Source organism: Silurus aristotelis (assembly GCF_946808225.1).
Source record: "Silurus aristotelis genome assembly, chromosome: 2".
NCBI lineage: Eukaryota > Metazoa > Chordata > Actinopteri > Siluriformes > Siluridae > Silurus > Silurus aristotelis.
In genome coordinates this window covers 38403711-38415504 of record NC_139575.1, presented here as the reverse complement: position 1 = coordinate 38415504, position 11794 = coordinate 38403711, and the positions used below count along the sequence as shown (strand labels likewise).

Below are 11794 nucleotides of genomic sequence, written 5' to 3'. Positions count from 1 at the left end.
GCGTCCAGTAGAAGGGTGTACAGAAGAACGGGCGTCCAGTAGAAGGGTGTACAGAAGAACGGGCGTCCAGTAGAAGGGTGTACAGAAGAACGGGCGTCCAGTAGAAGGGTGTACAGAAGAACGGGCGTCCAGTAGAAGGGTGTACAGAAGAAGGGTGTACAGAAGAACGGGCGTCCAGTAGAACGGGCGTCCAGTAGAAGGGTGTACAGAAGAACGGGCGTCCAGTAGAAGGGTGTACAGAAGAACGGGCGTCCAGTAGAAGGGTGTACAGAAGAACGGGCGTCCAGTAGAAGGGTGTACAGAAGAACGGGCGTCCAGTAGAAGGGTGTACAGAAGAACGGGCGTCCAGTAGAAGGGTGTACAGAAGAACGGGCGTCCAGTAGAAGGGTGTACAGAAGAACGGGCGTCCAGTAGAACGGGCGTACAGAAGAACGGGCGTCCAGTAGAACGGGCGTACAGAAGAACGGGCGTCCAGTAGAACGGGCGTCCAGTAGAAGGGTGTACAGAAGAACGGGCGTCCAGTAGAAGGGTGTACAGAAGAACGGGCGTCCAGTAGAACGGGCGTACAGAAGAACGGGCGTCCAGTAGAACGGTGTACAGAAGAACGGGCGTCCAGTAGAACGGGCGTCCAGTAGAAGGGTGTACAGAAGAACGGGCGTCCAGTAGAAGGGTGTACAGAAGAACGGGCGTCCAGTAGAAGGGTGTACAGAAGAACGGGCGTCCAGTAGAAGGGTGTACAGAAGAACGGGCGTCCAGTAGAAGGGTGTACAGAAGAACGGGCGTCCAGTAGAAGGGTGTACAGAAGAACGGGCGTCCAGTAGAACGGGCGTACAGAAGAACGGGCGTCCAGTAGAAGGGTGTACAGAAGAACGGGCGTCCAGTAGAAGGGTGTACAGAAGAACGGGCGTCCAGTAGAAGGGTGTACAGAAGAACGGGCGTCCAGTAGAAGGGTGTACAGAAGAACGGGCGTCCAGTAGAAGGGTGTACAGAAGAACGGGCGTCCAGTAGAAGGGTGTACAGAAGAACGGGCGTCCAGTAGAAGGGTGTACAGAAGAACGGGCGTCCAGTAGAACGGGCGTACAGAAGAACGGGCGTCCAGTAGAACGGGCGTACAGAAGAACGGGCGTACAGAAGAACGGGCGTCCAGTAGAACGGGCGTACAGAAGAACGGGCGTCCAGTAGAACGGGCGTACAGAAGAACGGGCGTCCAGTAGAACGGGCGTACAGAAGAACGGGCGTCCAGTAGAACGGGCGTACAGAAGAACGGGCGTCCAGTAGAACGGGCGTACAGAAGAACGGGCGTCCAGTAGAACGGGCGTACAGAAGAACGGGCGTCCAGTAGAACGGGCGTACAGAAGAACGGGCGTCCAGTAGAACGGGCGTACAGAAGAACGGGCGTCCAGTAGAACGGGCGTACAGAAGAACGGGCGTCCAGTAGAACGGGCGTACAGAAGAACGGGCGTACAGAAGAACGGGCGTACAGAAGAACGGGCGTACAGAAGAACGGGCGTACAGAAGAACGGGCGTACAGAAGAAGGGTGTACAGAAGAACGGGCGTACAGTAGAAGGGTGTACAGAAGAACGGGCGTCCAGAAGAAGGGTGTACAGAAGAACGGGCGTCCAGTAGAACGGTGTACAGAAGAACGGGCGTCCAGTAGAACGGTGTACAGAAGAACGGGCGTCCAGTAGAACGGTGTACAGAAGAACGGGCGTCCAGTAGAAGGGTGTACAGAAGAACGGGCGTCCAGTAGAAGGGTGTACAGAAGAACGGGCGTCCAGTAGAAGGGTGTACAGAAGAACGGGCGTCCAGTAGAACGGGCGTCCAGAAGAACGGGCGTCCAGAAGAAGGGTGTACAGAAGAACGGGCGTCCAGAAGAAGGGTGTACAGAAGAACGGTGTGCCGTCTACTAGTGATGTAGTGTTATGACCGGTCTGTCCGAACCAATCGTGGTCGTAAGTCGACGACTACCTGTAGTGTTTTTAAAATGGAGTTAATGGGTAATTGGCTGTACACTATTTTGCCAGATGTTTGTAGACACGTGGTCATTAGTCCAGTATGTGCTTTTGGAGCATCACATTCCACTTTTGGTCCCAATTTGCTCTTATAATCAACTCCACTCTCCTGGGAAGATGTTTCACTAGATTTTGGAGTGTGTTTGTGGAGATCTGTGCTCATTCAGTTACAAGTGTGATGGTAAAGTCAGGTACTGATGTAGGTGAGAAGACCTGTGTTTACATTCATCCCAAAAGTGTTCAATAGAGTTGGAGCTCTACAGCAGGAGATCGTCAACTCCAACCCATGGAAAGCAGATCTTCATGGAGCTGGCTTTGTGCACAGGGGTATTGTCGTGCTGGAACAGGTTTGGTCTCCTTCTTCAAATAAATGGAAATTTAATGCTCCTGCATCCAAAGACTTCCGAAACAAATGAATTGGATTCTGTCATGATTATAATGGGACCTACTGTTGCGTTTGGAAACAGTTATTTGGATGTATGATGCATTATGTAGTGTGTGAATGTAGAATGACGGGATCTAGTGGATCTGATTGGTTCTACCATTATTGTAGCAGATTTAGTGTGTGTGTGAGAAGTAGGAAGTTAATAATCACATGGATAAACAGTTTTACTCAGGGTACAGGGTACAAAAGCGTTTCTGCCTGTCCTTATATCACCTAGAAGCTTCCTTCTTCCTCTTTCAGCAGCCGGATCTCTTTTCAGCCAATCAGAGCGAGGATGTGATCCGCCTCGGCTAATCAGAGCGAGGCTGGGAAGCGTCTGCGCCAATCAGCGCAGAGGAAGCGGGTGATAAGGCGTCTCTGCAGTCGGAATGGAGAGGTGTGGAGCTCAGACGCCTGCGGTGAGGGTTTTTGTGAGATGCTGATGTCGGCTTTGAAATCGATCAGAATGAGCCTGTGAGGCTGAGGGCAGTCCGAGAAGCAGAAGGTGGTGGAGCGATTCCTCATTTTTGTAACCAGGACGTGATTTTGTGTTCGTAATCGTGTAGGAAATCAAAATCTAGAAGAAGAAAAGAAAAGAAAAAAAAATGACGACCACGACTACGTTTAAGGGCATGGACCCGGATGCAAAGAGCAGCTCCAGGTAAAATACCACCAGCATTCATCTAAATCATAATAAATTCATCTGATTGTCCTGAAGCTCATGAGATAAAGCTTCAAACTGAAGCTGTTTTCTGGAGTAAAACCCCAGAGTGTCCGAGATCCTGCAGGTGCAGCTCATTAAGTCATTAGAGAGCTGCAGTGATCTCTATTGTTCCTCCAGCATGCCACAGTGCAGTCCACCAAGCTTCAGTTCCTCACCAGACTAGATCCTAAATCACCTCCTGCCTGGATGGGTTCCTGGAGGTGTTCCTTTAGCAGCGTCTCCATTGTTTCTGGAGAGACTGCAGTATTGTTTTCACTCTCTTTCATCCTCCATCATCATCTTCCTCCTCTTTTATAACCTTCATGACCAGGGCAGATCTTCTCCTGGATTTTCGATCGTGTTTGATTCCTCGGTGTCTGAACGCTGATAATCAGCAGGTTTGTTCAGGATGTGGTGTGTGTGTGTGTGTGTGTGTGTGTGTGTTAGGGTGGGGTTCCGTCTTTGTCTGCACGATCATGTTGTTCTGCAGATCTGAATGTATGGTTTGGGTTTGGTGGTGCTGCAGCGCGTGTTGAGGGACATTTAATCACGTGCGCGTGTGTTTTACAGATTTATAGTGGTTTATATACTGGTATGTGATCAGACGTTAAACCTGAATCTGCATTAACCCCTACACACACACACACACACACACACACGCGCGCGCGCGCGCGCTCGCACACGCACACGCGCGCACACACACACACACACGCACGCGCACACGTGTGTTCCCCGGTTTTCTCTCTAAAGCCTTATCCAGACGGGATCAGTTCTCCGCTTGCAGTAATGATGATGTGAGAATTCTGTCCCTTTTTATCTCTAATTCTCAGGAGAACGTTGATCTGATCAGCAGGAACAACTCCAGATCATCATCTTCATCTTCTCATCTGAGCTGACATAAGCGCTTAGTCAGCAGTTTATCCTGTAAATCCCTTTTTACACACTTTTCTTCACTCGTCTGGTGTGGGATGTTCTCCTCTATAAAAATCCAAAGTTTTAAACCCCACTGATGAAATGAGACAGGGCGTGTCGGATTCTGGAACGTGATGGAATTTCACTGAATGATGACACGCTATGGTCATGTCATGGAAACTGGTTGTGTGGTCGTGCCCTCTAAACCAACACTTCTCTATTAATACCACAGAGCAGAACTGTGTGTGTGTGGTTTTTTTTTTTTTTTTTTTTTTTTTTTTTTTTTTACTACACCCTGAAACGAGACACACCCATGACACGAGAAGATGATGCTCGTTCTGTGTGAATTGATCTGACTGGAATCTAATCCCATCCAAATAAGAGCAGCGTCTGATCTTCAGGCAGAGGTGGTGTGGACCTGGGCGTGTGACGTCTGATCATTCAGCACCTTTTACTTTGATGTTCTCTTTTTGTCGTTGAGGTTTCACTTTACTTTGAAAAGGCCAAGAGTCTTTTTACAATCGAACACACACACACACACAGCTGTGAGTCCCGAGTCCAAAAACCTGAAGAGAAACAATTATTTATAAAGATTTAGTCACGTTTTATACCGTTACTATAGTGACGTGTTTATAATCAGTGGTGGGAGTGGAGGCAGTGGTGGGGCAGTGGTGGGGGAGTGGAGGCAGTGGTGTGGGAGTGGTGTGGGGGTGGGGCAGTGGTGGAGGCAGTGGTGGAGGCAGTGGTGGGGCAGTGGAGGCAGTGGTGGGGGAGTGGAGGCATTGGTGAGGGAGTGGTGGGGGAGTGGAGGCAGTGGTGGGGGAGTGGTGGGGCAGTGGTGGGGGAGTGGAGGCAGTGGTGAGGGAGTGGTGGGGGAGTGGAGGCAGTGGTGGGGGAGTGGTGAGGGAGTGGAGGCAGTGGTGTGGGAGTGGTGAGGGAGTGGAGGCAGTGGTGGGGGAGTGGTGGGGGAGTGGAGGCAGTGGTGAGGGAGTGGAGGCAGTGGTGGGGGAGTGGTGAGGGAGTGGAGGCAGTGGTGGGGGAGTGGTGAGGGAGTGGAGGCAGTGGTGGGGGAGTGGTGAGGGAGTGGAGGCAGTGGTGGGGGAGTGGTGGGGGAGTGGTGAGGCAGTGGTGTGGGAGTGGTGGGGGAGTGGTGAGGCAGTGGTGTGGGAGTGGTGGGGGAGTGGTGAGGCAGTGGTGTGGGAGTGGTGGGGGAGTGGTGAGGGAGTGGAGGCAGTGGTGTGGGAGTGGTGGGGGAGTGGAGGGAGTGGTGGGGGAGTGGAGGCAGTGGTGGGGGAGTGGTGGGGGAGTGGTGGGGTGGTGGGGGAGTGGGGGGGGGAGGCAGTGGTGGGGGAGTGGTGTGGGAGTGCAGTAATACTAATAAAGCGATCCTTTCCCCTGGTGAGTGTTTGTACTGATTAGATGATTAGATGATTAGATGATTAGATGTAGTAACTGGTCGGGTCTCATGTATGTAGATCAGTTAAAATGTATGTAAATGAGACAGTAAGTGTGACACATGATGGAATGTTTTGAGCTTTTACAGGAAGGTGATGGTGGTGATGATGATAATGATGGTGGTGGTGATGGTGATGGTGCAGCACTGAGTCATGGTGATAATTCAGAACACTGAGCTCCTGAAATACTGAAGTCCTGCAGATTTCTTTACAAGAGATGACTAAAATTCATCATTTAACCCTGATAAGGAAAGCGATGGTGTAGAACAGACAGCAGATGGAGATGATCTGGTTGCGTTGGTATTTTTGGCCACGCCTACACAGTAAACCAGAAGAGACCTCGGTGTCTCCAGCGTGTGGTCATCTTGCTGATCTCAGCGGTGTGATCTTCAGCTCGTGAGTCTCTGACCACACACAAGCAATGAGGAACAGCATGGATTAAAGCAGCAGAGTTCTTCTGCTCTTCCACATGCTGATGTTTCTTCTCCCACATGTTTTAATTACTTTAGGTTCCTTCGCACGTTCCTTAATATGTTCTTTGGTGGAATGGCATGGTGTTTGGTACTCATGTGGGCTTGGTGGTGTCACAATTTCAGCTGATGTGACCCCCAGGAGTTCTCAGCAGGCCCATTTACAAACCCTTCAATGAAGTTCTCCAAAAGGAGAACTTCATCCCCCCCCTGTGCCTCTTCAGGTGCTCCTCCAGGTGCTCTGCCCCACCGACCATCACCTTTTATTATTTGTATTTTTTTTTTTTAAATGAAGATTAACTAGCGATTGCTAAAGGAATTTCTTCGATATCTCGGCCCTGGGTGAATGGTTCTCCAGATGTTCTGTAAGGGTTAATTGGAGAATTGAGGTTCTACATAGAAGGGTGTCACCATCTTGAAGACCATGTAGCTGTGAATCACTGATCTCTTTGATCCTGTGTGTTTATTTCAGGGTTCTTCGTCCACCTGGTGGTGGCTCCAACATCTCATTTGGTAACGAAGAGGAGAAACCTGCAGCTCGCAAAAACAAAATGGCTTCCAGCATTTTTGCAGAGCCGGAGGATCCACATGCTCATCGAAGGAACAACCCACCAGGTAAATTCAGGAGGACAAGCAGGAACATGAAGGTTTAGGTTCTTGATTAATGTAGTGTTCCTCAAAGGTTTTTGGGTTGTAATGGGAGTTTTTGCTGAATAAACTTCAAGGGCTGTCCTCAGAGGGGGAGAACAAGAGGAACTGACCAGGGTGCTTCTGGTCCCTGTATCAGAGGTTTGGAGAACGTTTTGGGAGTTTGCAGGAGGTGGTGGATAAATGAGACTCATTATGAGTATCAGAGGTTCTCCTCTACACTGTGTTCCAGAGTGGACCTTGGTGGAACCAACTGTCCAAACATAAGAGCTGTAATAATTATTTGGGTGCAGCTTTGAGATCTTAGGTGATTTATGGTTGTTCTCCTCCTGGAAATGTTCTCTGAGGAACCCTGGTGTGGTGAACATCTCCACAGAACCTCTCCTGAGAAAGTGTTTTAGTTTTGGATGTTTTTCCTCAGACTGAATATTCAGATTTGAGAAATGAGGGAACAGTAAAATAAAGCTGCAGTCTTGGTTCCAGCTCTTCCTCCTTCTGAGTTCCTCTCTTCACTTCCTCTTTAACGCTCATCTGTTTCCTGTTCTCTCTCTCTCTCTCTCTCTCTCTCTCTCTCTCTCTCTCCTTTTTCTCTCTCTCTGTGTGTGTGTGTGTGTGTGTGTGTGTGTGTGTGTGTGTGTGTGTGTGTGTGTGTGTGTGTGTGTGTGTGTGTGTGTGTGTGTCAATAACTCAGTAATAGAAAAGAAAGAGAAACTCAGTAATAACGTCCTGATACCATCAAACACACACCAGACACTTCCTGATTAATGTGTGTGTTCTATCAGCACCTGCTGTGTGTGTGTGTGTGTGTGTGTGTTCCCTCTCCAGCACAACACAACAGCTAAGTTTTAGGTACCTGGTTGTCATGGTGACATCACTCAGTACCTTACACACACCTGATTGGTTCTTCTGTTCTGCAGGTGGAAAACCCACAGGTGTGTTATGTGGCGAACCTTCAGCACCACTCAGGAGGTGTGTCCAACCTGTCAATCAAACCGGTGAGGCACAAGACGAGCCTTCATCAGTGGTGGTGAGTCCACCCCCCCCCCCCCCCCACACACACACACACGTGCACTTTGACCTGCGTGGTCATTTTTTCTAACATCTGTTCATTTTGTTTTCACAGAATGGAGACGATGGAAAGAGCAGTGGTGAGTGAAGAACAGAACATTTATCCTTCCTTCCATCATCTCTCTCTCTCTGATCTTCACCTCCTTCTTTCTCCATCATTCTTTACTTTGTTTCTCATCTTTTCCCAATCAATTTTTCATTTTCTTCTCTTTTTTCTCCATTTTTCATGTTTCTCCTTTATTCCCTTTCTTTAATTTTTTTTTCATGGTTTACCTCATCTCTCTCTCTCTCTCTCGCTCTCTCTTTCCTTTCATCCTATTTGTTCCCATGTTTTGCTTCTTATCATGTCATTTCTGCCTTTTTTTTTTTTTTTCTTCTATCACCTCCTTATTTCTCCATCATTCCTTCATCATTGAGTAAGGGATGTCGCAGTAGATGAGCAGCAGGTGGCACTGTTCAGGGTGTGTGTGTGTGTGTGTGTGTGTGTGTGTGTGTGTGTGTGTGTGTGTGTGTGTGTGTGTGTGTGTGTGTGTGTGTGTGTGTGTGTGTGTGTGTGTGTGTGTGTGTGTGTGTGTGTGTGTGTGTGAAATTCTGATCATTTTCTTACACACTCCCACAAACTTTTTTTTTCATACTTTCTCACACACACACACACACACACACACACACACACAGCTGGCTGAATATTTTGTTTAGTTGATCATTTCCTGTGTACAGATCCAGTGGAAGCAGTGGAGACAGTTGAGGAGTTTGAGGGGTCTCAGACGGAGAAGTCTGCTCAGAGTGTCTCTTCTGAGAAGGCGTCAGGACGCAGAAACCCCCCTGGAGGCAAATCCTCCCTCATCCTGGGCTGAAACACACACACACACTCCCTTACTCTCTAATTCTCTCCTCCTTCTCCTCCTGCTGTACCACATCCAGAGCCACGTTTTACAAGCATCCGGTCTACAGTGACCAAACTGTGTGTGTGTGTGTGTGTGTGTGTGTGTGTGTGTGTGTGTGTGTGTGTGTGTGTGTGTGTGTGTGTGTGTGTGTGTGTGTGTGTGTGTGTGTGTGTGTGTGTGTGTGTGTGTGTGTGTGTGTGTGTGTGTGTGTGTGTGTGTGTGTGTGTGTGTGTGTGTGTGTGCGCGCGCGCAGATGCTTTGTAAATCCAGGACTCGGTCCTGTTTGCTCTCTGTGTTATCACTTCCCCCATTTCTCTCTCCTTGTTATAAAAGTGAATGAATGGTATCTCCATTCCTCTTCCACGTCTCTTTGTCCTCTGTGTGTGTGTGTGTGTGTGTTCAGGATCGTGTTCAGTCCTGCACGAGCGTCTGGTCTCTTCATTGTGGTTAATTTGTTTCTCCAGGGCGATGTGAAGCTGCAGGCTCCTCGTCTCGTCCGTCTCATTCCTGGGTTTATACGGATTTCAAATGTTTGTGTGCATTTCTACTACAAATAATAAAATATTGCTATGAAATGTGTGTGTGTGTGAGACCTTCATGTACATGTAGGATATTTAGCAGATGCCCTGATCTACAGAGACATACTTGATCTAGAAGAGAATCATCACTGGATCACTGGGTTGCAGACGTGTGATACCATCAGGCCAAAAGTGTTGGGACTCAGCACACTTTTTCTGTTTCTCTTTAAATATGCGGTGACATCAGGAAGTTTGGAGACTGGTGCTGTTCTGACCCACATGCGTTTCCACGTCTTTGGTAGAACAAATGTGAACTTCTGCATGAAGCTGGGAAAACCGCTTCGACACGAGACGTTTGGACATCCAGCACCGCTGTAACGAGCCGGTCGAGGTGTTTTGAGCAGCATGCGTGAGCTTCAAGAGCAGAAGAACATCACCAGAAGATGACCAGTCACATTAGCGACGTGTGAGAAGTAGAACAGTTGAGTGTCCATGATTCTTCTGAGGTTTTAGCTGCTGAGCAAACATGAGATGTTTGAGTTGATCGATGAGTGCGTCAGAAGGGAAAGTAGTGGGTCTTCAGGGGTCTTCCCCAGGAGGAGAGTAGGGGAAGTTACTATAAATATGACCACCTCTGTGCATGAGATTATGTGTGTTTGTAGGAGGAGCCTACAGAGATGAGGTTAAGACGCCTGTCTATGGCCTACCAAAGTGAGAGAAAATGTGATTTAAGAACAGAATTAATTTCATGATTTAATTGATTATTTAAAATGTGCTACACATGATGTTCTCTTCAAACTGCTGCAGACATGAAGTGGAGAACCTTCAATATATAGGAGAACCTGCCCACACCAGACTGAAGCTATTCCTGAATCTCCTGAGAGAACTGATCAACAATACTGTACAATATAACAACTCAATTTCACAGATCAGATAAACCCAAATCCAAATCCTACTTCCCAGAAGAGGATATTTTTAGGAGAAAGAGCTTTAGGTCTTAAAGAAAATAAAATCAAAACCAACCTTCAGATCTGAGCTGTAAATAGAATTAAGTTCCTACACAGTCACCTATTTTTTGTGCTTCATAAACGAACAGAATGAACTTTGAATTTCACACTTTCATCGTCAAAATGTGGATCACCAGCCCTCATCTCAAAACTGACTTGTGAAGAAGATACAGAAGAAGAAGAACCAAAACACCAAACCACAACTCAAGCTGCACTACAAGCCATCAAATGATCTGCTCCAGTAGAGTTCACTCACAGATTTGTGCCTCTCAGGGGTTTTTGTGCACTTCTTCTGCTCCATGTTCATCTTCTCATCTCTTGTGAGAAGAACTGCAGGAAGAATTCACCTTTCTGCTCCAGTCCATTTGGAGGAGACTGAAGTGTGTTTGAATAATTAGTGCACAATGTTGATGTTTACGACCTGAAAAAACAATAGAGCAGAGTAAACACCTGTACAGGGGATGAGAGAAGATGGAAAGGATGAAGGATGATGTAATTGATCATGGAGAAAATGAAAGTGAGAAGATGGTGTACACTGTACAGAGAGAAAGAGAAAGTGAGGATGAAGATCATGTAGAGGAGGTTCATATATAGTATGAGATTAACCAATGATGATGATGATGATGAAAGTGAATAAGAAGGTAGAATATCTCTCTCACACACACACACACACACACACACACACACACACACACACACACACACACACAGATCATGTGTGTGGAAAGAATGTTAAGTGGGGTTTTTATCTGATATGGCAACCTATCATTTAATTACACCCCGCCTCTTAGTCATAACGAAACCAAAAGTGTAGAACAAAAACCTCACACTCCCACACACACTCACACACACTTTCACACTCACACACACTCAACACAGATCAGACAGGCAACAGCTACAGCGTCTGCTGTCGATAATCCGTAAGTCATTCTGTCTCTTGTTCTCTCTCTCACACACACACACACACTGGAGGGTTGATGGCATTGTTGGGATCTGATCTCACAACCTTCTGTTCAGAAGTCCAACGTCTTAACCGCGAAACTAAGTAACTAACACGCATGCGCACAAACACGATTTATTTCGGTCTACGTGGCTTTTATTCTGCAAATGTTTACAGCTGTTTCTCATTACACTGCTTTATTAATATAATTATATATATTTAGAAATATGTGTGTGTGTGTGTGTTGTGTGTGTGTGTGTGTGTGTGTGTGTGTGTGTGTGTGTGTGTGTGATCTCTGCAGGTGGTGTGTTTCTGCCTTTTTCTTTTCCTTCATTTTATTCAAACCCTCAGCATGCAAAAAAAAAAAAAAAAATGCAAATCAGATCATGATGTCGGTTTAGGAGCTGAATTACTAATTCATCCCTACATGACCTTCAAACACAGCCAAACATTTAACCACGAAAACGAATCGAGCTGTGTGTGTGTGTGTGTGTGTGTGTGTGTGTGTGTGTGTGTGTGTGTGTGTGTGTGTGTGTGTGTGTTTGTGTGGTCTATATGCGTCCACAAGGAAAACTACATTATAAATAAATCATTTTGCATCTTGGCATACATTAGTTTAAGTAATACATATGTGATGTAATAATTAAGGTCATTACAATGTGTGTGTGTGTGTGTGTGTGTGTGTGTGTGTGTGTGTGTGTGTGCTCGAAAAACTGGATTTGTGTTTATGGTCCTGTAACCAGAAGCTGTAAG

General features: G+C 47.2%; 1 protein-coding gene across 6 annotated transcripts; it reads left to right on the top strand.

Annotated features, from left to right (window-relative positions):
* The first annotated feature begins 2806 nt into the window (after positions 1-2806).
* jpt1a (Jupiter microtubule associated homolog 1a) lies at positions 2807-9151 on the top strand. Of its 6 annotated transcripts, none has more exons than XM_083526432.1 (6): positions 2808-3098; positions 6449-6591; positions 7542-7651; positions 7748-7772; positions 8410-8691; positions 8830-9151. In XM_083526432.1, the coding sequence occupies exons 1-5, from the start codon at positions 3043-3045 to the stop codon at positions 8544-8546; spliced, it is 471 nt and encodes a 156-aa protein (XP_083382558.1). In that variant the 5' UTR covers positions 2808-3042; the 3' UTR covers positions 8547-8691; positions 8830-9151. The 6 variants fall into 6 exon arrangements, with proteins under 6 accessions (XP_083382560.1, XP_083382558.1, XP_083382557.1 ...); XM_083526431.1 differs by having other exon boundaries at positions 8410-8695; XM_083526430.1 differs by having other exon boundaries at positions 8410-8705.
* The last annotated feature ends 2643 nt before the right edge of the window (positions 9152-11794 follow it).